Genomic DNA, 26,969 nt, shown 5'->3' on the forward strand with positions numbered 1-26,969 from the left:
TGTGTTATTTTGTGTTGCCTTTTATGTGTTCCAGAACTTTCTGCGTTTCTGATAAGCTAGTGCTAAACCGTAGATCCCAACTGCCAGCGATTTTTCAGCTTACTTCAAATGCAATGCCTTGTTTCTGAGGGGAAGAAGAGAAGGGAGTGCACAAAAGCACCTCTTGCAGTATTTTTGGTTTTCAATGCATTTGTGTCCCATTGGTGGTAACTTAAAGCACCAACAGCCAGAAGATGCAAAAGCGTCTTTTGTGAAAAGGATCAGCCCGTGATGCTTCGGACTCAGCAGTTCTAACCACAAAGGAGCCTAAGCCTTTGGGTCCCGTTTACAGTATTTTATGTTACTTCCACTGTTCCCTCTGCTTCCCATGGGATGTGCTGTGCTACAGTCGTGAAGTAATTACAGAGATTGCTTTAACCAACCAGACTCGTGCACCTTGAATTTTGACTTACTGATCTTATTAAAACAAATAAATAACACCATCACCTCAGGAGACCACCCAACTCATTTCAATTAGTCTGTCACTGTTAGAAAGGATGACCGTCAAGTTTGTTTGCTTATTCATTCATCCGATGAACAGTTGCTGAGAACATATATTGACCCCACGTATATTAATCAGAGCCTCTGTCAGGCATCAGAAATATTCAGCCCTAATAGACTCACTATCAAGTATTGAAGCTGATGTGGCAAAAGATAGATTACAATCTGAAACACCATGTATTATAAGAAAATGCAAAAAATTAAGGGTCCTAGGGGCTTTGTTGCCGTTAGGTCACTCAGTGGTGTCCAACTCTTTGTGACCCCACGGACTGCAGAACACCAGCCTTCCCTGTCCTTCACTATCTCCTGGCGTTTGCTCAAATTCACGTCCACTGAGTCAGTGATGCCATCCAACCAGTCTCATCCTCTGTCGTCCCCTTCTCCTCCTGCCCTCAGTCTTTCCCAGCATCAAGGTCTTTTCAGTGAGTGAGCTCTTCGCATCAGGTGGCCAAAGCACTGGAGTTCAGCATCAGTCCTTCGAATGAATATTCAGGGTTGATTTCCTTTCGGATTGACCCATTTGATCCCCTTGCTGCCCAAGGGACTAGAGGTACAGAGATGGGAATCTCTAAGGGCCCAGGAGAGTTAGGAAGAAGCCTCACCGAACATGGGGTGCCTTAGGCAGTAGATGTCCTGAGATGACTGTGGTTTGTGTAGCAGAGGGGAGGAGTAAACAAGGCTATTCCAGACAAGAAAGAATGACACATATCGAAACAGTATTATTAAGAGGCCTACCCAGCTTGGGAAATGGTGAGAAGTTCCCCCTTGGCAAAACCCGGAGTGCTGCGGGAGAAGAGAGGAGATAGTGCCGGAGAGGCAGGTGGAGGGCTTGCAGAGAAAACTCGTAGGTCAGGCTGGTGGGAACGGCCATGGTTTATGAGAACAAGTGGACTTGCCTGGTAAGAAGACCTTGCCAAAAGAAGGAAAAATGATTGACCAGAAAGTGGGTCAGGCAACAAACAGACTCAGGATGGGAGACCAAGTAGGAAAAAAAACAATAGTTGAGTCAAGAGATGGTGGAATCTAGGGTGATTTCTGGGTCTCCAGCTTGAACATTGTAGGAGCTTCCATGGTTTATAAGAACAGGTAGGCTTGCCTTGTAATCAGACCTTGCCAAAAGAAGGAAGAATGACTGACCGGAAAGTGGGTCAGGGAACAAACACACGCAGGATGGGAGACCAAATAGAAAAAAACGATAGTTGAGGCAAGAGATGGTGGAATCTAGGGTGATTTCTCAGAGAAGGCAATGGCACCCCACTCCAGTACTCTTGCCTGGAAAATCCCATGGACAGAGAAGCCTGGTAAGCTGCAGTCCATGGGGTCGCTAAGAGTTGGACACGACGAGCAACTTCACTTTCACTTTTCACTTTCATGCATTGAAGAAGAAAATGGCAACCCACTCCAGTGTTCTTGCCTGGAGAATCCCAGGGACAGGGGAGCCTGGTGGGCTGCCGTCTATGGGGTCGCACAGAGTCGGACACGACTGAAGAGACTTAGCAGCAGCAGCAGCAGCAGCAGGGTGATTTCTGGGTCTCCAGCTTGAACAACTAAGTGTGATGTTTGCTAGAAAAGGAAAGTTGGGAGGGGAATGGATGAAAGGAGGTGTTGGAAGCAAAAATGTAAGTGGGAAAATAAATGATGTAGCAGAGAGCATGGGAACTCTACAGAAATGAGGAAGTATGATGACTAAGTACAATCCTGAGCTGACTGATAAATAAGGCAGTGAAGACTACTCCCATTTCAAATGACTAATCATGCCTTGGCCCAACTTGAATAAAAAGGCATTTACTAGATAAGAGCCTACAGAGAAACAAAAATAATGATTTGACCTTACTGTCATTACTCAAGATAATATATACATCTTCTTTTGTTAAAATAAGTCATTAATGGTTTATAAATGATGCTTCAACATGTTATTTTTAAAGAATCAATGCCCTCAGTATCTGCTTTTATGCCCCTGTAACCTATTTGCAAGTAAAATGCCATAGTCCAAAAAGGTTAGTAGATGAGTTGCATTCATATTTCATACTTTCGAAAATCCTGCTTCCTGATCTTTGTTCCTGTGCTCTTCTCCTCTCTTTCTCAACCTTTGTTTAATTTATAATTCTGCCTTATCTTTTCCTTCCTTATTTAAGAAATGACTAGCATCCTCCATTTTTCAAACTCACCTACAATTTGATCCTTTGTATTTCAGCTTTTTTATTTTGTATTCCAGCCTGTATTTTCTAAACTTGCTTTATAAGAGATTATTAGGATTAACTGCACATTTTAGCATGCATTTTAATCACTATATATTAAAGTGCTCCCGGTTTCATATTTCACTTCAGATCGCTCCTGGATTCAGATATCAGGAGACATTTCCTGCCAAACTTCCTCATCTCCATCGTGTTCTAGGCCAGCCTCCTGACCCATGCCTAGCCAGGTTCCAAAGGAGGTGTGGTGGAAGAAATGTTCATTAGAAACTTGAAACCATTGACCAGTCCTGAGGAAGCCTGAATCATTTGGCCCTAGAATCACCCTGATTTTCCATGAATCCTCCAGGCTGAGATTGGCCCAGAGTAAGACCAATGTCAGAGCCAGGGAGAACATGGAACAGCGTCCAGGAATAGGGAAAAGATGAACTTTGCCCAAGAATTTTGAAACATGCTCACTTCAGATTTATAGGATCTGACTCACATTCCCAGAAGTTCACTGTGTTCTTTAAGCTTTCTGCTTTTCCCTTTCTAACCTTATACACGCTGCCTAAAATACTACTCCCTTGTTTCTTGTGTGCTGAATTCTCTTTTTCCCTCCTATTCATTTCATCACTGAGATTACATACTTATGGCTTTTTGCCCTTAAAGATTTCACAAATGCTTCGTTTTTCTGACGTTCCATATGTAGACCAATACACCATGCTGTAAGTGTTTAATGATATAAATCTCCTCATGACTTATAACCAGTTTCATTCCCAGTACAAATTATGCCTGTACTGCATTGCTTTCTAAGTTAAAAGCGGAACATTTAAGAAAATAGTCACTTCATAACAGTTACTTGAAAAGACTGAAATAATAACTGAGTTTTAACAGTGTGAAATAATGATATAAAATGTGAAGGAAGAAACTGCAGCTGCAAAAATCCTACACTGAGCTTGTGAACATTTTTTCCTGTTCTGTCCATCCATCCATCCAGTCTGTCAATGCTGCAAACATTTATTCAGCTTCTGCACGGCAGACCTTGTGCTAAGTCCTAGTGTTACAAGATGACTAGTAAATGATCCCTGACCTCCAGGAGTTCACTCTTGGGAAGAAAAACATGTAAATAAAACATATAAACAGATTGTCTTAGTCATATATTCGGAAAAAGCATCCTTGCATCCAGAGGACCATAGATAACACCGAACATAACGGCACTTAGTAATATGTGTCAGGAGGTCTGGATCGCTCTGCCGTCTTTACCTTCAACCAAAACAGTAGCCTCTGTCCAGCCATGAAACCTCTGCACACGTTAACACTGAAGTGGAAATATGTGTTCTGTTCATTCTGCGAGCATTTATTGAGCACCTCCAGTGTATCAGACTCTGCTCTATATTGCAGCTTCCAAAGTAAGTAAAGAAAGGTGCTATAATGACCAAGCAATTTAGCAAAGGAGACAAACACATAAATAATAACTTGTGATAAAAGCATGTAGAAAAAAATGTATACAATAAATGAGTGCATGAATTAGGGAGAAACTAATTCAGCCCTAGTGATCAGAGAAGTCTGCAGAGAGGAAAAGATTATGTCAGCTCTGCCTTGGAGGAGGACTGTCTGCATGCAGGAAGCAGATACTCCCTGGGGTCATTCCAGTTGGTGAGCCCAGCTGAGCCAAGACAAGAAATGTGAAAGGCCAGTGTTTATACAGCATTATCCTCCCTTCTAGAAGGCATGAGAAAGGGCCAGGGACTCCTTGGTAGTCTCAGTCAGCATTAGAGTATCAGTACTAGGAACTATCACCCTCAACATATTTATATGAAATCACTTGTGGCCATTAGGAGAAGTAGGTGGATATTTCTTTATGTTCTGTACATTAAAAATCTTCATATCTTCAATCAGTCTTTTACTTCCACTATTTAAAGATGGAAAAGTATTCAGTGAAAAAAATTTCCAGTCTGATATTAAGATTATCTTTTGAGGGAAGGAATAAAAGCAAAAACAATAAAATGCCCCATCTCTCCCCAGCCTTTCCCCAGTAGGCGTTAATATCTGGTTAGAATCAGCGTTAATAACCTAGAGAAATGTACTGTTATTAAGGTTTATATTTTTTGATTTTTCATGAAAATTTTTACCACAAATGGATAATTTGGGGTAAAATTTAATTTTTTCATACTCTATACTAGCTATGATTTGCTTGTCTAATTAAAGTCTACCTACCGATTGTACTGAATTCACAGTATTTTAATGTGCCTTTTCATTTCTATATTAAGAACAAAGAAGAACTGTGGAACAAGAGCGAGAGTAGAGACAATGCTTACAGTTTTGATTATTAAAACCTGTGGAGGAATTTCTTGGCACTTGATCTTCCCCCAGCCTAAGTGATTTGTGCTAGAAATCACCAAAAAACAGAATATTATAGGTGGAGTCAGAGCTTTTCGGTTTGAATTTGTATTGCCTACTTCTCTAAAAAAAAAAAAAAAAAAAAAAAAAACACAAGTGTACAAAACAGTATCTGGCATTTGGAAGGTTCTCAGGAATTATTCGCTGAATGTTTTTTAAATGAAGTGAGTCACAGAGCATAGTCCTTAGGGCAGCACCCACTCCACGGGTACTGAAGGGCCTGGAAGTAGCAGTGTCATAAGCATCAGCGCCAGGGTGGAAAGGGTATTTGTGAACCGCACTCAGAACCTTCACCGGTGGGCAGTCTCCGTTTCAACGGCACCTCCTGTGCCTGTATGGACTCACTGCCTTCTAAAGATTTTTCAGCTTGTGAAGAGCAGACGCTTGTCTTCATAAAACTGTGACAGACAAGCACACAGATGATTTACTATCAGAGAAACGGAAGCTATTTTTCCGAAGTTGATGTGTTTTTTTTCCCTTGACTATCGTGTGAACAAGACGTTCACTGAACTCATGGTACCAGTTCCTGCGTGTGTTCTTGACACATCAGCCCTTTGAAGGGTAAAGTTAGCTGTGCAAGCAAGGGTGATTGTTTGAATTTTAGCAAAAATTAATAATTTGGGAGGTTTGGGGTTTTTAACAAGGAGATGTGAAATTTCTGCTCTGAAATGGGGAGGCACAGAAAAAGAAAGATGATGGAAATACACATTCTTGAGGACTGAAACTGCAGACGTGGAAAGAAATTGAATGATTGGAAGCTTTTAATCTGTGATGGTGGGTCTCTGACAGAAGCTGAATTTTGCTTAAATAGCATCAACATGAAATATACTGTTTGCATATAATCGAAAAAGGCCAATAGTTTAGTTATTTCTTTTCTACTAACAAGAAATAATTAAGAAAGGGGAGCCGGTTTTAACCATTGTATACACAGGAATATTTCTAGTTGATAATATAATGCCTAAGACAAGAAATGAGAGCTCCGTGTGGCATTCTTTTTCATTTATATTCCTTTCAGTAATGAAATAGAATCTGTTCCCTACATCTCTTTCATTAGAATTGTTGAAGCACCTGTCACCTATCACCGTCAGTTTTATGTATTTCAAGGTTTCCCAGCGAACAAATGGAAGAATGCAGGGTCCATATGTCCACCTATCTGGGAGGGGAGAGTCCACGTGGTTTTGGATTACCTGTCTGCACTCCTTTTTCCGTTTATTGTTTGGAGTGTGTCACCTTCTGTCAATCTGATTACTTCTCTAAGAAAAGGCTTTTCTCAGCTCCCTGCATGACAATCGCTGCCTTGTGGAGACATCCCAGAAGCCTCTGCAGTCACTTGATCTACCCTACAAATGCCACTCTCACATGGAAGGCTGACTCCAGATTTACAGAGTTCTCTGAGGGAAGTTTCTTCAGATGCGTAGCAAGAGATGCTGGTGGTTTCCATAGATATCTTGCCTTCTCTTGACATACGGAATAAATCTTTTCAAAACATAGTCAGCCAAGAGGCACTTACAGTATGTACTAATACATACAGGACTTCTAGCCCCTGTGAAAGAATAGAGATATAAGTGCCTTACCTGACCAGTCACATTTATAAAAGATCAGAGACGCTTTCAAAGGCCAGCAACAGAAATTTTGATCTTACTAGAAGAAGGCCATAAGGAATAATGCTTATTTATCCATTTAGTAATCCCTTTAGTTAATAGCAACAATTCATTACTATGATAAAAACAGATTTGGCTGAATCTAATAGCAATTCTTTTGTCATCATTAAGCAGCTGTAGATTTTTGATATACTAAGGATAAGACTACTCTTAAGGTTTCACATCCAAACTATGGTAAAGTTTGTGCCATTTCTTCCATTTTCAGAGCTTTATAATTCCACTGTAATCATTTGTTCTTGGCAGAAATGTGTTTTACAAGCTCTCAGCCGAGAATAATATTTTTGAACAATTTTTTCAATGTTCTGGTTATGTGGTTATGGGAATTTGGAACTCAATATTAATATGCTCTTGGGTTTTGTGTTTGTATATCTCAAAATGCACTTTTTAAAAAAATAACACAATTTAACTTGAAATAAGACTATAAGTGCTTTTAAATGGTAGAGACAAACCTGAAAAGGAATAGATGTTTGTATATGTATAACTAACCCACTTTGCTGTACACCTGAAACTAACGTACCATTATAAATAAAATATAAAATTTTAAAAATACAAAGTAAATGGTAGAGATATTTTGTTACTTTAATAGTGGTGATATTCATTGTAGGACGAGATAGTCAGATACAAGAAGCATTTACAGGGAGAAAGGAGCCGCTGCTTCTGCCTCACTCCCATCACTTCCATTTCCTATGTGACTTCATGCCACTTGCTTTGTTAATTCTTCAGGTATAAAGGAGCTATTGATCTAATTCATTTTTTAATCTATAAACTGAGAAGTGTTTTGTTGAACAACAAGCATTCCCACTTGGTCTAAAATTTGACATCTAAGAAGTATCAATATTTTAGCCATGTTTTTATACTTTAATATTTCCCACAGCCTAATTTTTAAAAATTCTACCTGGTTTTTTCAGTGTCCAGTCCACTGCTGCGGCTCTATGTGAGTGGGGGAGATCTATTCCACGTCTCTCACTTTACACTTCACGAGTGTGGGAAAGCCTCGAAGAGGCACGGTGACCCCTTGGTGCCCTGGCAGGAGGCGTTGGGGGGTCGTCATGCTGGGCTCTGCTGGCCTGAGACCTGGCATCAGGTTTCCCTAAAATCTTCATGGAAGATTTGTGAGAGATAATGAGTTAATATTTGTGAAGATCTTTCAATAAAGTGTAATTGATGTTTGAATTTTCATAAACCAAACAGAATATCTACCCCTGAAAGCTTTGTAAGAATATTTAGCACACATGTACTTGCCAGATGGATTGTAATGACAGTTGATAGGCCTCTCCTAACCCTTGCGTTCTGTTGTCAAAAATCTGCACATCAAAACAACTATAGTTTTCATAAGAGGATTTATTGGGTAAAAGATTCGGGTGCACATGGAAAATTCTACCATCTAGATAGGACTACAAATTAATGTTATAAAAGATAAGACTTTAAATTAGGGGTTTATATAAGAATATTTTTAACATGCCTTAAAGAAATATCAGTAGATAAATTTTTTAAAAATCAGATAATATGTACTTGATCTTACATATTTTTTCTGTGTAAGAGAATTTTTATGAAAAATCCATGGAATGTGATGCAAGACAATCAGAAATTATTCTTAAAAGCTCAAGGACATGTAAAGATCAAAGTGGAACCACATCATAATACAAATAGTCATCACAGGGAAGAATGTTTTTGCAATTGAGATAATGCCAATGAAAGAGTTTAAAATATAGGAAGTTAAGTTAGAAATGAGGTTATTATTCTAATATATTGTGACATCCTCAATAGTATTATTGTAGGAACCCTCTGGAAGTACTTACTCTGGGTGAAAAATGATAGCTATAGATCCATGATAGGGGGACAGGTGGCCCCACCAATTATAAATTCCCCAAGATTGTAAATGTACATTTTATCATCGTGTGTCAAAATATTCATTTTAATATTCAAACATTTTACCACATAATAAGCTGTAACCATATGTTTATTTGTTATATTATATCACTGTAACATTAATAAATATTTACAGAGCCACAGTGTATCATAGATGTATTCAAAATGGTAGCTCTCAGTTTGATTTTAAGTGAATATCTTTAGTGCATCAAACTAATTTCTAAAGCATTACATTTGTATTACACATCAATAAGAGCCAAGGAGTTTAAATTTTTAAGACTGACACCCCCTTTTTAACTCATGTTGTCTTATTTGTTTTCCCCAATTGCATGAATTAAAAATGGAGTGTTATCTCAGTTTTGAATTCCTTAGCTTGATGTCACAGCTTTCGCTTTATTTGTATGTGAATTTGATCTTTAATAAAGATGAGCTCTGCTGAACTTTCCATGAATGAGAGACACTTAGGTACACAGCTTTTTAGAAATGATTTGGTAGTACTGGGAAAATTCAGAAAAGTTGCTAGTCTGTTAATAGTGTACATGGCAAGCTGTGTGATTGATTAATCAGAAGTTTTATAATCTCTAAAAACGTAACTCTGTCTGTAAATTCGGATTGTGTCCAATTAAGTTGACAACCATCAATTTTTAAAAAAGAAAAGTAAAAACTCAGGACTCCTGACTCATACTTTTCCTGTTACAGCGTCATATGAGTATTTATCCTTCTGTGACAGCTGAGACTAGAGCAGATGTACGTTCAGGAGGTTGCAGATGAGGCACTGAGTTTTCACTCTCGTGTGTCAGGAGGCAGTCGCAGGGTAATCCTCCTGAGCTGCAGCCAGGAGGAACTTGTGCTAGTTTGGTAGTTATTGACTTGGTTACCTCTCTGCAGTGTTCTTTGACTTCCTTACTTAGCTCATGATAATGAAACCCTAGGGCTTCCCCGGTGGCTCAGATGGTAAAAAATCTGCCTGCAATGCAGGAGACCTGAGTTTGATCCCTGGGTTCAATCCCTGGGTCAGAAAGATCCTCTGGAGAAGGAGATGGCCACCCACTCCAGTATTCTTGCCTGGAGAATCCCATGGAGAGCGAAGCCTGGCGGACTATGGTCCACGGGGTCGCAAAGAGTTGGACACGACTGAGCGACTAACACACACTTCTTCCTTCCTAATGAAGCTCTCCGCTCAGCTGTGTTGACTTTTCTTTCAGCCTCTGTTCAGGCAAACAACTTCTCAGTATTATCCATTTTAGTACAAATTTTCACATACAGAACTCTAACCAGAGTAAACGAAGGTGATTCTCCTTTTGATCACAGTGTCTAAACATTCATAATGGGTACTTCGGGAGAACGTTAGCTGGATTCTCTTACCACCTTTCGCTGTCAAGCACATATCCAAAGGTGGGGTGCAGGACGCTTTTAGTGCCAATCATTATTTTCAACTCCAACTGGGGATCTCTTTCCACCATTTCTGCTTTTGTCATGATCACATTTTCAGAAATCATTGTGTAATGCCCTGACTTCTAATTTTTCTGTGGGAAAATAGTGTTGCAATTTGCGCCCTTGTATTCTTGTGATTGTCTCTCACTAGATATTGGAAGCACGTATGCATTCCAGATCATGGAACTTCGACCCTCATCCCATCTTTTGTTCGTTTAATTTGGTTTCAGAATGAATATTTCCCTTTTACTTTTTTTTCTTGAGTAGTAATGAGTGCACTGTTGAAATGACTCACTGTTTCTCTCTACAGTTTCTTTACCCTCATGTAATATAGCCCATGTAATAACCTAAAATACTGGCAAGCTTAAACGTCTATGACACCCCTGAATGTCTTTTACAGCCTTTGTCTAGGTTTGAACTTTCCAAATTATGTATTTCAGACGTTGAGAAAGAAGGGCCTTAATGGCTGTGACAGCCCAGATCCTGATGCAGACGATTCAGTAGGTCACAGCCCTGAGTCTGAGGACAAGTACAGGAAAATTAACGAAGATATTGATCTAATGATCAGCAGGCAAAGATTGTGTGTAAGTACTCAAAACACCCTTCATTTTTTTTACTCTTGATATTTCTCTGAACCTGGCAGGCCTTGAACAAGAAAGAGAACAAAGGCTGTGAAAGCCCCGACCCTGACTCCTCTTATGCACTCACCCCACGCACTGAAGAAAAATACAAAAAAATTAATGAAGAATTTGATAATATGATCAAGAGCCATAAAATTCCTGTAAGTACCAAAGGTAGATGGCTGGTCTGCTGATAACTGCTGCAGTAACATCCCTTAACCCTTTCAGTGAGGGCTTTCTCTCACCAACACTGCAAGGCAAACCCAGAAAATAGCCATCTCATTCCAAGGGTCGTTCACTTGGAAAGCAAACCCTCAGGGTTGCTGAAGTTATGTCATCGAAACGATGTGCCATTCAGAAGTTCATTAGGAGGTAGCAAGTTCACAGGAGGAAGAGAAAGATCTTCATGATCCACCCAGAATTTACACAATCTCTTAAACACACAGTCCACACAAATCACCAGACATTCGCGAATACGAGAGTCTCCTTCTGAACGAGGATTGACTATAAAATAGATATATTTTAACTGAGATCAGATACACAGGTGAGACGGCCATTCTCTCGCGTAAACTGCCGCTCATCAGCTCATCACCCAAGTAAAAGCTTGTTCCTGAGTGAAGCTTCCACCCTCTCCCTAAACATGAAACTCAGCAGCAGCACTGAAGGGTTAAAGCTAATGCTCGCTGCAGGGAAGCAGAGTGCATGACAACCTAACGGTAAGATTTCAACATGTTTGTGTGCTGGGGTGATGTTACAGCTTTATCAGAATATTCGCTTTGCCTACATCAACATTTTCCATGCTTTAACATTTGGCTAAATTTTGTCTTAACCAAGTCAAAAAATTCCTAACAATCAATCATATGCCTTGCCAGATATTTAAGAGAAATAACTCTGCATGTATTATTTTGTTTGCCCACATATTATAGAGGGGGAAAGTACATACCTTTTATTCTGTCATCAATCAAGTGATGTTCATTTTGTGACATAAAGTGTTACAACTTGAGGTTCACATACTTTCTGAATAATGAATGTTCGTGTCTGAACCTTCACTGTATACAAGCTCTTCAGTAGGTAATTAATTCCTTTCTCAAAAAAGTACACTTTCTCTAAGTTAGGGAAACATCTGAAACCTGAGGATTGAGAGAGGCTGTACTGAAAACAGGCTTCAGCAATTAAAGATATTTGTCCTCAGATATCTGAGGACAAAAGCTCCAGGCCAAACCCACAATGACACTCACAAGATAAGTTAACACTTTACATATAGTAGGTGCACGATCAGCCCGTGTTGGATTAAACTGAACCCTTAAAACTTCTTTATAAAATGTATGCACGTTAAACTTCATGTCCTCATAAATAGACATCTGCTGCTTTTGTTAAATAATGTCCACAGGAAATCTTTTGTTGAATCAGAATTATTAATTCTATCATGAAGGAAAGCTAACTGCTGTAAACTCTTAAAGGTTTCATGAGACCGAGCGCATACAGCGTTTCCACAGTGGGCGCTTGGTCAAATGAAACATTTCCTATCAGAGGCAGCAGTGCACACTTGCTGCAGCCAGAATTCTTACGTGAAATCTCCTAGGATTTTATTGCCCAGCAGAAGGAAAGAAGGAGCTCCTTTGGGCCAAGTTTTAGCTCCTATGGCCTGAGTTTCTCTCACTATTTAATACACTAGTTGAGAGCTGCTGGGCGCGTTTGTGAATGTTAAGATTTTAAGGTGAAGCATGTTTAGGTGTCTCAGGAGGGATGCCCAGCATGGTGAGGAAAGGGGCGTGTGTGTAGACCTGGCAGTCACTCTCCATGTGTGTGTGGAGCTTTAACCCCCAAAGATCTGGGAGGATGCCCGTGTTTGCACGTCGGATCATTTCCCCTGTGCTCCAAGGGGAAGGAGGTGTAATGCATACCTGGGTTCCCTCACCGTATTTCATCCTGTCATGCAAAGAGTTCAAAATCAGGATACATGCTTTCTTAAGAGGTGCAGTGGCGTGCGGCAGGGGATGGAAAACCACATTAGAGCTCACAGGCAGAGCCGTGAGAAGGAGCCACACAGCTCCGGGCTGTGCCTCCAAGGCCCCGCTGCTTTAGTAAGTGCTTCAGTCTCCACGATGAAAAGCCCAGTTTTCGCACATCGCGTCTAGTTGCTGGAAGTAAATTTTGTTGAAAGTTTCCACAGCTGCTAAAACATTTACAGCAGGGCAAGGACACTCTGCCCTTTGTATGGAGAGAGTGTCTCTGCCTCTCTAAAAACATTACAAGGGTGTTTTGCTATTTCAGAGACCCAGGTGGAAGAGTTTTCCCTTCTCAAATCGAGAATTTAATATCACAGTCACCTGTTGGTACCATCTCATTTTTGCCCGTATTCCTCAATGACATGAAATCATTCATGGCTGATTTGGAATCCTGTTGACCAGCATTTCCTCGTGTGGGGTTTGCCATGGTTCATGCTGGGCTTCACAGCGAGAAGAAAAAAAAAAAAAAAACAGCTCCATTTGAGGAACCAGGAATTAGGAAATGGGCTGAAGGGAGGAGAGGGCAAGTGCAAGTCTGGTTGAGAGGGACCAGGAAGAGAGGAAGTGGAAATGGGAGAGTGTGGATGTATTTTTTTCAAATAATGAACTGTGAAGAGCGAGAAAGAAGACTGGAACTAGGATCGAGGAGGGGGGTAGAAAAAGTACTTGAGGTGATTTATATGCCGAGGAGGAACACTTACTTAAAGAAGGAAAAGATTGGACGTGTAGATAAAAATGGGGATAAAATGGTGAAGCCTCTCAAGGAAGGGGGATGGGCTGGGAGCCAGAAGGATTCGCAGATGTAGTCAGAGTAGCAGCCGAGAGAGGGAAGTTGAGAGGTTGGCCACCTGATGACCTCTGTTTTTATACTGAATTCAGATTCCGTAGCTTTGAGGTGGGGAAGCAGGTGCTTGAGAGAGGACCACAGGAACACCCGTGGGTGTAGACATTGTGAGGAGCTGCAGGCACAGGGGGTGGTGAGCACTGGCCACAGTCGTGGGGCGGCCTGGAGGGGGTTTGGATACCAGCAAGCGAGGTTGCTCGGCTTCCCTGGTGGTTCAGTGGGAAAAGAATCCGCCTTCAATGCAGGAGACTGGGGTTCGATCCCTGGGTCAGGAATATACCCTGGAGGAGGGCATGGCAACTCACTCCAGTATTCTTGCCTGGAGAATCCCATGGACAGAAGAGCTTGGCGGGCTGCAGTCCATGGGGTGCAGTCCAGGGGGTCGCCAAGAGTCAGACACAACTGAAGCGACTGAGCACACACGCCCACCAGGTGTAGTCACTAGTCATCAGCGTTGTGTGATTCCTTTCTCTGCTAGTTCTCAGCAGGCTGGTCATGGATGTTCACAAGTGAGAGTGTCAGCTGTGGCCCCAGAAAAGAACTCCGTTCAGTCATTCCCATTAAATGAAAGAGGGCCTATTAACTAAAAATATTTTATTAAAAATATTTTATTGGACTTTTCCTTGCGGTAAGTTTGGGAAATCATGGGTTTTGGATAAGAGTTCAGATACCTTTCTGACCGCAGTGACTCACTTTAGTAACCATGATCCATTTGTTCAGGGATAGAAACTAAAAACTTTTTAGCTCTCATGCCCGTAGCCCTAAAGCCCGTGGCGTGGGTGTGTGACCTGTACAGTTGCACAGGGCCCTGCTCCCCTGGTCCACGCCTGGTTAAGTGCTGCACTGTCCCCATCTTGAAATTCTTAGCAGTTTTTTAACAAGGGCCCCCCATTTTCATTTTGCCCAGAGCCCTGCAAATTATACAGCCAGTCCTACTTATATCATCTTATTTAATCACCCAAAATTCTCTCTTCTTTCCTTTCTTGGGGGATTCTAAAATTTGGAGCCTGCCCCTGAAATCTTTGCAAGTTTGGAGTCGTTAATGACTTTTTGGCTTTCGTTTTTTCAACAAAAATTTTTTAAATTTAGATGCTGTTTGTTTGTTTGTTTTGGCTGTGCCGGGTCATCCTAGCAGCACACAGGATATTTAGTTATGGCATGTGGGCTCTACTTCACCAATCAGGGATCAAACCTGGGCCCCCTGCACTGGGAGTGTGGAGTCCTAGCCACTGGACCACCAGGGAAGTACCTAGACGCTTTTAAGTTCCTTAATTTTGAAAAGTTGAGAAGAAAAAGAAAAAATGCCAGTTTCTTATAAACATGGGCACATTGTCATAAGCATTTCCTAAGGCATCTAGAGTTGATGGGTCTCTTCTGGATGCAGCTGCTTCAGGTCCCACATAGGGTCAAGGGAGATTAAATGACTTGCTTGCTTAAGTTGCAGTGTATTACACTACCTGGACTGAACTAAGATTCCTGATACAAAGGCTGATGTTCCTTCTGATTCTCTGAGACAGCTTCTCCCTGTGGTCAAATTTAAGCTTATAATGTTATTTCAAAATTATTTAGCCAGTTCCTGGTGCAGATAAAGAAACAAAGCAAAAGCTGAACTGCAATGGATGTTACCATGTTTTATGAATTGTGAATTTCTGAAGTATGCTTGACTTCCTGAAAGATGATGCTAGTGATAAAGAACCCACCTGCCAATGCAGGATTCATAAGAGATGCAGGTTCGATCCCTAGGTTTGGGATGATCCCCTGGAGGAAGGCGTGGCAACCCACTCCATTATTCTTGCCTGGAGAATCCCATGGACAGAGGAGCTTGGCGGGCTACAGTCCATGGAGTCACAAAGAGTTGGACACAACTGAATAAACTTAGCATTCATGCATGCTAATTATCAGAATTATATCTGACTTCTGTCTAGCCAATCACAAGAGAGTTTTATAATAACTCTTATCAAATTGTTTATAGCCCAGAATCCTGGAAACTGAATGATATGGGGATGATGGTCAGAGGTAGAAAGGAGTAGAGAGACTTTTACCAAATTGGTTAGTAGAGTAGTTCAGAATTCATTAATTGATTACTAACCATCCTCTTTATTTTGGATATGCAAATAATCACGGGGTGGGGGAAGGTATTGGCTTTGTTCTCTACTGAGACACAGTCAATATTCTGCAGAATATTCAGGGGAGAAGTAGTCTTATAGTGGGGTTCTTAGGTATCCAGTTAAACATTTATAAGTAGTAATAATGAATACAGAGTAAAACATTTTTAAGCAAAAGAGAGCTTTAAAATATGAAATCTGAGTAAATTTGAACCAGAGGAGGCTTTAAGGTATATTTTTTCCCAAGCCCTCGTCCCACCCTGGCATCAGTAGGCATAAGCACACACCCTCACGTGACATTCAGCCATGTCCCGTAAGAACCCATTTAGTCTGTTACTTCCTGGTTCATAAATAATAAGCTTCTCACATGCAGCCCATACTCACTTCACAGTATGATTTCTGACCAAAATATTTTATTTCTATCCAAAAATGTATACTGTGTTGCACAGTCATTTAGTAGCAGAACCAACAGGCTCCGTCACTTGTTACCTGACCTTGGATCACTTACTTAATCTCACCAATTTAAAAAGGAAGGTTTATATCTGTAGCGAAGGGATGTTGGAAGCTTCAGTCATATTGTGTATGTGATTTATGGTATAGTGTCTGCTCAATAAATAATACACAGTAAGTTGTTGTAACCTTACTTTTACATTCATATAGTACCTTCCTAAACCCACTCCAGTGTTCTTGCCTGGAGAATCCCAGGGACGGGGGAGCCTGGTGGGTTGCCGTCTATGGGGTCGCACAGAGTCGGACACGACTTAAGTGACTTGGCAGCAGCAGCAGTATCTTCCTAAAAATTCTTTGAATGAAAATATTCAATTAATACAATAAAAAGTGGGCTAGGCTTTGTATTACCTCGTAGCAAATGAGCTTTAGCATCTGATGAAAGGGGACATTAAGTGGCCAATATCTTAATTGATCTTGTAAAAGAAGAGAAAGCGATCAGGAGATGGGTGGGAGCAGGAGCAGGGTTAAACAGAGTGGTCAGGGTGGGCTTCTTTGAGAAGACTAGCTTTTTTTAAAATTTTATTTTTTTCAAGGGTAGTTAATTTACAATGTTGTGTTAACCTCTGCTGTACAGGAGAGTGACTCAGTTATATATCTATTTCTTTTTCATATTCTTTTCCATTATGGTTTATCACGGGATGTTGAATGTAGTTGCCCATGCTATACAGTGAACCTTGCTGTTTATCCATCGTATATATGATTTTTTTGCATCAGCTAATCCCAAACTCCCAATTCTTCCCTCCCTTTTCCCCTCTCCTCCTTCAAAATCTGGAAAAGACCAGATTTTGAGCAGAAATTTGAAGAAAGTGATGGAGTTAACCAGAGAAATAAGAATCAGGGAGGTGAGAAGAGGATGGCAGGAAATCAGTAATGGAGCCAGGTGAAAACTGGAATTAGGACCTGTGAAACATTGGGAGAAGTTGGGCTTTGCTCCAACTAGGATGAGAATTCACACAAGGTTTGGAATAGAGAAGTGCCATCACCTGATTTATGTTTCTAAAGGATCTATCTGATTGCAGGGTTGAAAATAAAAGGGAGGGCAAGGATAGAAGCAGGTAGCTATGAGCAGGTGACTGCAGTGATCAAGGCAAGAGATGATGGTACTAGAAGCAGCCATTGGAAGGTGAGAGGTGGTTGGAGGTTATATGTGAAAGTTAAGCCAATAGTGTTTCCGGGTAGACTGAGAGTAGGGTATGGGAGAAAGAGAAGATTCAGCGGTGACTCCAGAACTTTATTCTGTGCAAAGGAAAGCATTGAGCTGCCATCAGCTGAAGATGGGAAGAGCTAGATTGGGGCTAGTTTTGAGATGCTTATCAGACACTTAAATAGAAATATTGAGAATGTAGCTGAATATGCAAGTTTGGAATCAGGAGAGAGATCCGAGCTAGAACTAGAAAAAGGACCATGGTACTCTTTCATGCGAGTTTCCCAGGTGATGCTAGCAGTAGGGTTCTATCCCTGGGTCAGAAAGACCCCCCCTAGAGGAGGGCATGGTAACCCACTCCAGTATTCTTGCCTGGAAAATCCCATGGACAGAAGAGCCTGGGAGACTATGGTCCATCAGGTCACGGAGAGTCATACATGACTGAGCACGCACTCTTAAATTCGCAGAGCAGGGAGAAGAGGATGAACCAGAAACCAAAGCTGAGAAGGAGCAGCTATCGAAATAGGAGGGAAAGTCCAGGGATGTGGAAGGGGAGGAAGTTTATCAAGAAGCAGTGATCAACTGCGTCCCTGTTGAGAACTAAGAAGTTACCGTTGGATTTAGCAATCTGAAAGTTATTCATGACAATGACAAGAGCATTTTTAGTGAAGTGGCGAGGAGAACTTTTTTTAATGGAGTGAGTTGAGAGAAAGCAGTGTGCCAGATTTCCAACCCAGGCCACAAGAGCAGAACTGTCACTGGTGACATGATTTTCCAAAGTCCCCACCAAAGTGGTACATTCCCTCTCCATACACAGTAGTTGCATTTCTGGGAATTTCAGTGCATTAAAAAATCTGTGTTTCAGTGTATTAAAAATACCTTGTGTTTGCAGAACAAAGTTAGTTCTGACTCAGATGATTATTAAAAGGTTTTTCATACACATGAATGTCCAGTGGAGCATTTGAAGGTAGGATGGGATAAAAGACAATTCTTTGTTGTGTACAACTGCCCCACATATAATAGGATATACAGCATATCATATTGGGGTTTCCCTGGTAACTCAGTCAGTAAAGAATCTGCCTGCAGGGCAGGAGACCTGGGTTCAATCCCAGGGTCAGGAAGATCCCCTGGAGAAGGAAATGGCAACCCACTCCAGTATTCTTGCCTGGAAAATCCCGTGGACAGAGAAGCCTGGTGGGTTCTACAGTCCACGGGGTCGCAAGAGTCGGACCCAACTGAGCAACTAAACCACCACCACAGCATATCTACCAACCAGGAAAATACCAGCTCAATCATTGACACCCACAAGTTTCCAGAATGCCCCCTAAGGAGATAGTCCGCCTGCAAAATGTACCACAGTTCTAGATCTAGAGTTACTACTGTGGATCTAGTTGGAAAACAGATGGCAAACTCAGAAGGGTAATGGAAGAGAGTTTAGTAAAGGGTCTATTTACAGATGAGTAGAGATCAGGCATGCTGCAGTCCATGGGGTCGCAAGGAGTCAGACACGACTGAGCGACTGAACCGAACTGAGAGATCAGGTAAACTCAAGAAATAGTGAAGGACAGTAGGGCTTCCAACCTGGAAGCTGTTACCATACGTAGGTCTGAACGAGCAAGAGGAGGGAGAATTTATCAGAGCACAGTAAGATCTATGTCACTGGAAAGAGGACCAAAAAGGAGGTGTGCTATTCACTAGGGGAAGGCAGCCTCTGCCGTCCCCTGGCCCGGCAAGAGGGCAGATATATCCGGACCTCTCTTCTCTGACTGTCTGTACTTCTGCCGGTGCCTTCGTTGGCCCAGGTGAAGCCGGAGGGCCAGGGGATTGTGCTGGATGCAGTCTGGGACATCAGCCTCCTGGGCCCAGAGCAGTGGAGAGGGGGTCGGGGTAAATGGAGAAGTCCTGGAAGCTTACTTTGTTTTCTCAAGTATGCTAGAGTAATTCTCATTTGGCCTTTTAATAAGGGAATGCATTATTTTATTAACTCTATAGACATTTATTTTACAGCATACACCAATATTTTTTTGTTGTTTAAGGGCTTTGGGAGTCGGGGAACATAATCATTCTTTGATGTCTTATCAAACATTCATATTCAATCATATCATGGTGTTTATCCAAAATTATTCTTGTTACCCTGTTTATAACAGATAAAGCTTAATAAAATCTGTGTTAGTATAATACTTGTATACTTTATTTCACCCAAATCAATAACGGATCAAAGATATGTAAATGAAAAGAGTTAATGACACATTTGTTCTTATCTGTATTGCCATGTCCAGATCAGGGAAGAAAAGAAAAATAGGAAAAGTAAAGAATAAGGGAGCAGAAGCAGAGAAAGAGGACAGTGTTGTAATTATCACCAGGATAAACAGAGAACTGCTGCAGAGTACAACATGTGATGCAGGCCAGCCAATCAACAAGAAATAAAGAAAAAGAAAAAAAACTTGATGTTAGGATTACAGAAAAAAATAGTAAAAAGAGAAGACTTTGAGCCACAGGCACATATGCATTTAAATTTGTACAGTGGGTTATTAGAGACTCCCTGAGGGAATCTTCTATGTAAACCCTAACAATACATACTAGATCCACACATATACACATACACACATATATCCATTTTATATTAAGAATGCTGCATACTCTGACACCATGAGTCCTCTGGCAATATATTCAAACAGTATTTTCATTTATAATGTTAAAAATGAAAAAGAAGGAGGAGGGGAGGATATTTCAACTATGGTTATCTAGCAAATGCAAGCAGAAAAATAAGCATGTGTGGGTTATATTACAAAATAATACCAAAAAATCAATAATTGGGGCCTGAAGTACTCTAATTAGACATCCACACAGGTCACTAAATGTTTGCAACTCTCTCATTGGAGATACAGGTCTTGCCATTTGTCAATGTCAGTATATCCCAAAAGGTGAAGTATGATGTATATTCTGAACTATCATTTTAAAATATGAATTATTGAATGATACATGCTCTGTTGAACCCTGTGTCTTAAAATGTCGATTATCTTTAGAGTTACTTTCAAAAGACAGACTTTTAATATAATAATTAAAATATATATGCTATTCACACACCCGGAGATGATTTTATATCATTAAATGTCTGCATAAATATGCTTCAATAAGCAATTAAACCACAGGCTCAAGTGTGCATTTTAATCCTTTTTCTCTGTGAAGTCATCACAGTCATGTACCTTTGATCTTGCAGTCATTTCTGGCCCCAGATTCAGATATCAGAAATGAACAATTACCACTTAATAGAATGCAATTCAAAGACAATGGAGTCTAATGAAATGGGGCTTTGTTTTAAACAAAAGTGAAACGTTTTCTAATAGTTGCAAAGAAACAGTTCTAAGCACATTAAAGAAATCAGTTTACGATCTGAACATCTTGAGAGCTCTTCCCAATGATCTTCTAGACACCAAGCAATCTGGAATTTGAAACTTTCCTTGGGGAAGTAAGGCTCTCTGTACTGGACTGTGTTTCTCTTCATTTCTTTTACCCATGCTTGTTTTTCTTGCTCCTACAGGCTGTTCCACCTCCCAACTTTGAGATGCCAGTCTCCATCCCAGTGTCCAGCCACAACAGTTTGGTATACAGCAACCCCGTCAGCTCACTGGGAAACCCCAACCTTTTGCCACTGGCCCACCCTTCTCTGCAGAGGAATAGTATGTCTCCTGGTGTAACACATCGACCTCCAAGTGCAGGTAACACAGGTATGTCCTCATAATAACGCAACAGTGGCAAATCATTGGAAGGAGCACCCTTGGCAAAGAAGGCTGTTTTACCTACAAGACACTGAGCGTTCCAGCTTTCCACTTGTTACGTTCCTTCATCGCTTAATACCCATCCCCATCTAGGTCTTGCACATGATAAAAACCTAACCCTGTTAGCCTGTCTTTCAAAATCTTTCATGATCTGCTTATGTTTATATGTTTAGCCCATCACCCATCTCCTCAGGTGGCTATATTTTAACCGCATACTTTCTCAAAGAGAACACTTGTCTCCATGCTTTTGTTTCTCCTCTTCTCTGGCCTAAAATGCCATTTTCTCTCTTACCTCTAGCCAGATATCACCTTTTCTATGAAACTTTCTCTTGTGTCCCTTGATAGCATTTATCTCCTTTAGTTATTTATTATTTTGGTCATTTTTTAATTTATCAATCCAGTAACTTATAGCACAGAGGACTTAAGGCAGAGAATAAATGTGATGATATAGCATAATTTATAAGAACTGTGAATTAAAAACAAAACTAAGTCAGAAATGAAGATAAGAGCATATCACAAGGACATACACAACTGCCATAAATTTGTGTCTATACTTCCAGGAGATTCTTATGGTTATACAATTCACAGTGTCTCAGAGAAAAGAAATCTTTGCTCAGGAAAAGTCTGGCCATTCTTAGAACTCAGATCAAGCGATACACGGTATGATTCACTGTATTGAGTGTGGGTCCATTTCCCCACTGGTCTTACACGACCTTGAAGGAAAGAATGTCCTCTTGCTTGTCAGGGTCACGGTAGGAACTCAGTAAATACTGAATAAATCCTTCATATTTCTAAAATAAGCACCAAAATTGAATTTCTAAATTGTATACAGCCAATCGTTATACATTTACATTTTATTTCTTAAAAAGCACTTAATAGGGAATTTTAATATGTCTTAGACATACTTTTTATTAAAAGTAATTTATCCACAGAAGAATTTTTCCTTCAGAATACTTATATCTGCCTTAGAATTAAATGTGTATTACTTTTTAGTACAGAAACTTCATGTACAGGATACAATCAGCCACGTTAAAAAAAAATCTTCATAAATCTTAAATCTGAGAGATATGTATAAAGGACTTATGCTGTTATCCCTACTTCTGAATATGTTGAAATTTTTCATAAGCATTTCCTTTTAGATCATACTCAAATGCTGTTGAATTTCCTATTTGATGAACTCACGCTCATTTATTTTTTAAAAAAATCTTGTGGTTTATTTCCAAAATATTTATTTGGTTGGAAATAATAAACTCTTTCCTAAAATGTAATGAACATTTTCTTCTAATTCCAAACCCAGTACCAAATAATAATAATAGCAATTAGAAAATAATCTCGCTGATATTGTATTCTTTTAGCTAAATTTTGTTTCTTAAAAAGTAAAACTAATTATTATATTCAGTATCTTTTTGAAACATCCCAACTCCCATAAATAAAGATTGCCAAATTTTAACCTGCTTTCTTAAGCTGCTGCTGCTGCTAAGTCACGTCAGTCATGTCTGACTCTGTGCGACCCCATAGACGGCAGCCCACCAGGCTCCCCCGTCCCTGGGATTCTCCAGGCAAGAACACTGGAGTGGGTTGCCATTTCCTTCTCCAGTGCATGAAAGTGAAAAGGGAAAGTGAAGTCACTCAGTCGCGTCCAACTCTTTGTGACCCCATGGACTGCAGCCTACCAGGCTCCTCTGTCCATGGGAGTTTCCAGGCAAGAGTACTGGAGTGGGTTGCCAGTGCCAGTGAATAAACATATGTCTCTAAATTTGTGGCCAGTAAAGCCTGTCTTATTGTATTAGTAAGATTCAGGTAGTAAAGGAGGTCATTCACTTTTAGAATATTCATGAAACGACCAAAGTGCTAGGCAATTAGCATTGCACAGAATTAATTGTATAAAATATATTTACAAAAAATTAAGCATCAGATATATGGTTATTTGAGCGTATAATAAACTTTACTCTTCACTTTCTAGAAAATGCAATCTTAGGAAAACTAAATGTAAAAATACAGTAAACATTTAGAGACCATTCAAAGACTAGATTTTTTGACTAGATTTTTTTTAAAGATAATCTTTCTTAGGTAAAAAGATGCTGCAAAATATCAGTGGTGGAATGTATTTTTAGTGTTTGAGCACAGCATGTCACAGTAAAACAAATGTCAGCCATCTGACCTGGGTAACACTTGACAAATGTAGGACTCTTGGGAGAATCCTAAGAATACCACAGTTGCTAGAGGTACAGCGTGCTGTCCCGTGGGCCGTTAGCCGTCCTCCTTTTGATCTTCCTCTTTCGTCCACAGGTGGTCTGATGGGTGGAGACCTCACGTCCGGTGCAGGCACCAGTGCAGGTGAGTGGAGGCCCCAGGACTGGAGTGCGTGTCATTCTTGAGCAGTCCTGTACTTGGTGATCTGCAGAAGTAAGTCTTTTCAATAAAGCTGAGAGATCAGGGAGACTCATGGCAAAATGGCCCCAAGAATTTCTAAAGCATTTTGATGAAGCAGGAGTGCTTGGATAGTAACTCAGAGATGACTGTTTATTAAGTAGACCTTTCCATAATACAGCTTCAGCTAGTCAACATAATCAGAATTGGGAGTTCTGATCAAATCAGTTTAATCCTAGGTACCATCTCTGGTGGCCGCCAGAGTACCTTTAGCAAACCTTGCAAGTCACGTCCTTTGTAGACTATTTCACATTAAATGTGAATCACTTTCTACACAAAGTACTGAACGCCTGTTTACTTCTAAAGGAGAATATGTAAAGAAAAGGAAGGAGTGAGATTATAACCATTCAACAAAACTGTTAATAAAATAAAACCACATTTGGGATTAAAATGAGTTCTTGGAGAATATAAACACAGTGTACCTCTCATAAAAGCACATTAAATACAGGTCAGCTCTTTAAGAACTTCTTGCATTATGGCCAATTGGTCTCATAGTCACATTTCTCCAGGGTCCCATGTTAATTCATATTATTGTGATTACTGAGATGTCAATGTCATTTCCAATGCAGAGGTAAGACAGCACAATACTTTCTAATGCTCACTGCAGTTCACTATTGGCATAACAAGTAACCATGGTAATTCCTGCAGTAGAACATACTGTACATTTAAAATAGCAGGAGGCAGGCATGATAACACAAGGTTATGTTTTAAATATCAAAAAAATTCAAGTTTATTGAACTATCTATTGACAGCCAAATTAAAATATTTTGCCAGGTTCAACTATAATAGGCTGTTAATTATAAGAAAGAAGATTAAAAATTGCATATAGAAACATGTTTATAAATATGTCCATTTGGGAGTCATGTTTCTTATTTCTGATATTGGCTCTTCACTAATGCAGTAAGTAATGAAGAAAAAATGTAGGAACTAGTGGATTAACAAACAGAATCAATGGTCCTGACTTCCTGTTTTATCTAGCTGTTAAGGATTAGGTAGTCAGATTAGTGACTAGACTGAATATACTATTTTGCTGGATATTGAAACAAAGGGCTCTTTTTTTTCCCCTCAAAAAAAAAAAAACAAAAAACCTCAGGATTTGTAGCCTGAAAATTATAGACCAAAACTAGACCACTGTGTCTTGGATTCAAGTCTCTGCCAGACACTATGGCTAGAGGGAGTGGTGGGGCTGAAAACTGGTTTTTCTCAAAGTCCAATAAAAAGGTAAATAAGAGTAGTTTAGATATTACGATATTTTATCCAGTATCTTGATGCATCAGTTTGCTTGCTTGTATGAGAACAGCTAATAACAGTGATGAAAGTTAATAGGAAAAACATGTGGAGTTGGGGAACGGGTACTCATCTTTGATGACGTGGCCTCTTGTTACTGCCTAATAGCTAAAATGCTTTAGAATTCTATATTGAAAATAAGCGTTGTTCAATTATGCTGTCATTGTCAATTCCCTGACAGTCCACTAAGTTAAATGGCCGTCCAGGGAGAAAGAAGACACTCAATCTTGTAAACATAAAAGTTAGCCATATATAGGCTATAGTGTCATTGAACTAAAAAAAAAAAATCTTGTAGGCTTAGCAAATTCATTGCCCAACTTCAGGACCTCTGCCATAACTCAAGAATCTTTTACTTCAAAAATGGAAGAAAGTTAAAAAAACAACACTTCGTTGGTCCACCTTGATGATGATAAATACTGTATCTTGATGATTGTATCTTTTAGTGAGGAGCATATAACAGTCAGTTTCTGTATAGTTATGAGTTACTTCCCCACTTTTTAAAAATAGAGGAAGAAGCCCTTTCTAACTCTGGTTCCACAGAACACCTGTTGCAGATGCCACTGAGTCTTAAGCTTAGCTGCTATGTCCTGCCCACAGACTCAGCCGTCTGCCCCTTCTTGCTCACACCAGCCTGTATCAAATGTCAGAGTGAATATATTGGTGCTGATGTCAGAGAATCACATAAGACCCAAGGAAACAAGGCCAGTCAGAATGTCTCTGCATTTTCAGAAAAGAAAACTAAAGCAAAACGGCCAAAAGATACCTTCCAAATTTTGAATATTGTCATTGAAATTCAAGGTCTCAGATAAAGTTAGAAACTCTGAGGTCAAGTGGCAGGACTCTCCAATTAAGTTAAAATATTTTTCAGTCTGTGCGTGCTCAGTTGCTTCAGTCGTGTCCGACTCTGCAACCTCATGGGCTGTAGCCGGTCAAGCTCCTCTGTCCATGGGGATTTTCCAGGCAAGAATACTGGAGTGGGTTGCTATGTCTTCTTCCAGGGATTGAACCCGTATCTTGTATGTCTCCTGCATTGGCAGATGGGTTCTTTACCACATTTAGCCTCCACCTGGGAAACCCATTTCAGTCCAATTTTCTTCAGTATCCACTCATCTCAACTTGCAAAAAGAGTATAGTCTCACGAGGGAAGGAAGTAAATTCAATATTTATTGTATTTCTTTAAAACCAAGAGACCAAAGAAGTAAGCATCCTTCCCTCTCAGCTCAATCATAAAGTATAGCATCTTTGCATCCACTCACTCCCTGCACTATACCTCTCCCTCATCCCACCGTCCACTGAGTCATCAGATCTTACCAACTTACCAAATGTCTCCAAGGTATTTCCTAAATCTACCCCATTTCTCTCCATTCCTATCTCACTGCCCTGGTTCAGGCTCATAGCAACACTCCAGAACTATTTCCAAAGATCCCTAATTCATCTCCCGACCTCACATTGCATCCCACTCCAGACTCCCCATTAGTCTTTATCAAAGCCTTAAACTCATTGTAGGTCCTCATTCAGATGCTTAAATTCCAGCAATGATTTCCCAGCTCTTTCAGAATTAACCATGAGCCTCTTATCTCTATGGCCTTTCCCCGTGGCTCTGCGGTAAAGAATCTGCCTGCAATGCAGGAGACATAAAAGGTTGGGGGTTCGATCCCTGGGTCGGGAAGATCCTCTGGAGGAGGTCATGGCAACCCACTCCAGTATTCTTGCCTGGAGAATCCCATGGACAGAGGGGCCTGGCAGCAACAGTCCATAGGGTCACAAAGAGTCAGACACTACTGAAGCAACAGCATGCTTGCATGCTCTTATCTCTGGCCCATCCCTACTCTCTGGTCTTCAACCTTCTTACTTTCTGCCACTGGCATCAAGAACCCTGCACTCAAGCTCTAATAATAGCAAACATCTAAATTACTCTTACTATGTGATTTACAAAAAAACCTTTTATTTACATAGCAGCCCTTTCATGTAGATATTCATATTATGCCCTTTCTATAGTCAGGGGACCTAAGGCACAGAGCAATTAAGTAATGGCCCAAGGCAGTCTGTCTCCAGAGTGCGTGTTCTTAAATGCATTGTGCTTCCACTTTCTAAGCAGCATCACAGCTTCTTGCCTTTGTGTGAGCATTCTTAGCATTCTCCTACTTCATGCTCCTGAGCACT

The 26,969-nt window shown here is 40.4% G+C and overlaps 1 protein-coding gene across 24 annotated transcripts in view; it reads left to right on the forward strand.

Annotated features, from left to right (window-relative positions):
* The window catches only part of MEF2C (myocyte enhancer factor 2C), a 179,169-nt gene that overhangs the window by 123,210 nt on the left and 28,990 nt on the right, over nucleotides 1–26,969 (forward strand). For 14 of the 24 annotated variants that reach the window (XM_027545642.1, XM_027545636.1, XM_027545628.1 and 11 more), the window contains 3 exons: nucleotides 10,519–10,662; nucleotides 20,852–21,038; nucleotides 23,379–23,426. In XM_027545642.1, coding sequence (XP_027401443.1) covers nucleotides 10,519–10,662; nucleotides 20,852–21,038; nucleotides 23,379–23,426 — 379 coding nt within the window. Of the gene's footprint in view, nucleotides 1–10,518; nucleotides 10,663–10,721; nucleotides 10,860–20,851; nucleotides 21,039–23,378; nucleotides 23,427–26,969 lie in introns of all 24 variants that reach the window. The other 10 variants (XM_027545645.1, XM_027545647.1, XM_027545650.1 and 7 more) reach the window with 3 other exon arrangements.

This window comes from Bos indicus x Bos taurus, chromosome 7 (genome assembly GCF_003369695.1).
Source record: "Bos indicus x Bos taurus breed Angus x Brahman F1 hybrid chromosome 7, Bos_hybrid_MaternalHap_v2.0, whole genome shotgun sequence".
Classification (NCBI taxonomy): Eukaryota; Metazoa; Chordata; class Mammalia; order Artiodactyla; family Bovidae; genus Bos; species Bos indicus x Bos taurus.